The sequence below is a fragment of the Tupaia chinensis genome, unplaced genomic scaffold, assembly GCF_000334495.1.
Source record: "Tupaia chinensis unplaced genomic scaffold, TupChi_1.0 Scaffold000465_1, whole genome shotgun sequence".
In the NCBI taxonomy this organism is placed as follows: Eukaryota; Metazoa; Chordata; class Mammalia; order Scandentia; family Tupaiidae; genus Tupaia; species Tupaia belangeri.
This window is the reverse complement of record NW_006159974.1, coordinates 2,539,139-2,540,426: the sequence shown is the minus strand read 5'-3', so window position 1 is coordinate 2,540,426 and position 1,288 is coordinate 2,539,139. Positions and strand designations below refer to the sequence as shown.

Here is a 1,288-nt window from a genome sequence, read left to right as displayed (position 1 = left end):
TCTTTCCCTGCCCGACCCTCTGCTTCCCTTTAGGAATCTCACTTATCATTGAGAGTGCTATCACAGGCCTCCAAGGCCTCACTGTGAGTATGCACTCATTGACCAGTGCAATCACCCTCTCCCTAGGAGCTGATGGTCTGAAGATCAGAACAGGCACAAAAATGTCCAATCCTCAACTTCATCGTAAACCCCTTCAGGTTACAAGAGATAGAGAGTATCTTCACCAGGAAGTCTGCACTTCTGTGACCAGAGCCTTTAGCTGGTCCTGGGGTGGCATTTTGGGGCAGTGGTGGTGAGGAGGGGTTTAAGGCAATGGGGTAGCAGGAAGGGTGGCAGCTGGGACCTGGAGAGACAGTGGGGTGGTCACAGGGGCCTCCTGTGGGAGGGCCTCTTTCTCCACATGATTTCCTTCAGTGGCCATTTGACTAGGATACTGGTGGGTATGATTTATACATTAAACCAGTCCAGAAGTGTGCTTGTCCCAAGACACCTCCTATCACCCCAAACCCATAAACAAAACCTACAGCTGAGAAATCTTCCAATTCCCAGCAGCCACCACTTGCAGGTTACTTGGAAGGAAGAGCACACCACCAGGGTGGACACCTGGAGGCTGAGTTGGGGTGGTAGGATCCTGGAGGGGCTAATACTGAAAGGGGTTCCCTGCTGCAGTGCACTGTCACCACGGACACAAGTCCACTTGTTTTACACTGCTTGGCCTGCTCCTGCCATGGTCCCCCACACAACCAGCCGCAGTCAGCTGACTGGTAGGGACGCCTCACCTCCATGCTCCCACCAGTGCAAAGCTCAGCCCCTCAGTCCCAGGAGGTGGGGTGGAGGACGTCCCTTCTAGACTTAAACTCTAGCGCCCAGGGCCTTTAAGGGTTAACTTCTGGGGGTGGAGAATTCCAGGGGCTGTCTGGGAGGGAGGGGAGCTGGCCAGGCCTAGCCTCTGAGGCCCTAGAAGCCTGAAGTGGCACAGGCCGCTGGGCAGCCTCTAGGGCACACGCTGTGCACAGACCACTTCCACTTGCCCCAAACTTGAGTCAGGAGTCGGGGAAAGACGCTGAGCATTACAACGGGTCACAGCCTGTGGGGTCGCTGCTCCCCCTCTCTGGGGCCGCCCCCTCCACCCCACCAGCGCTGGCCTTTCCCTGCGGCTTAGGGAACGAAACCCTGAAACACTGCCGGCGGCAGTCCCTCTGGCACTTCATAGCCTACCTCCCGCCCCGGGATGAAGTTCGGAGACCGCGGCCCTACAGCGACTCCAGAGTCCAAACTGCCCGATGTC

The 1,288-nt window shown here is 57.0% G+C and overlaps 1 protein-coding gene across 1 annotated transcript in view; it reads left to right on the top strand.

The window, feature by feature from the left end:
• Positions 1-6: 6 nt before the first annotated feature.
• The window catches only part of LOC106735628 (insulin receptor substrate 1-like), a gene marked incomplete in the record, with an annotated part of 3,498 nt that continues 2,216 nt past the window's right edge, over positions 7-1,288 (top strand). The window contains 1 exon segment of the mRNA XM_027774643.1: positions 7-1,288. Coding sequence (XP_027630444.1) covers positions 1,232-1,288 — 57 coding nt within the window.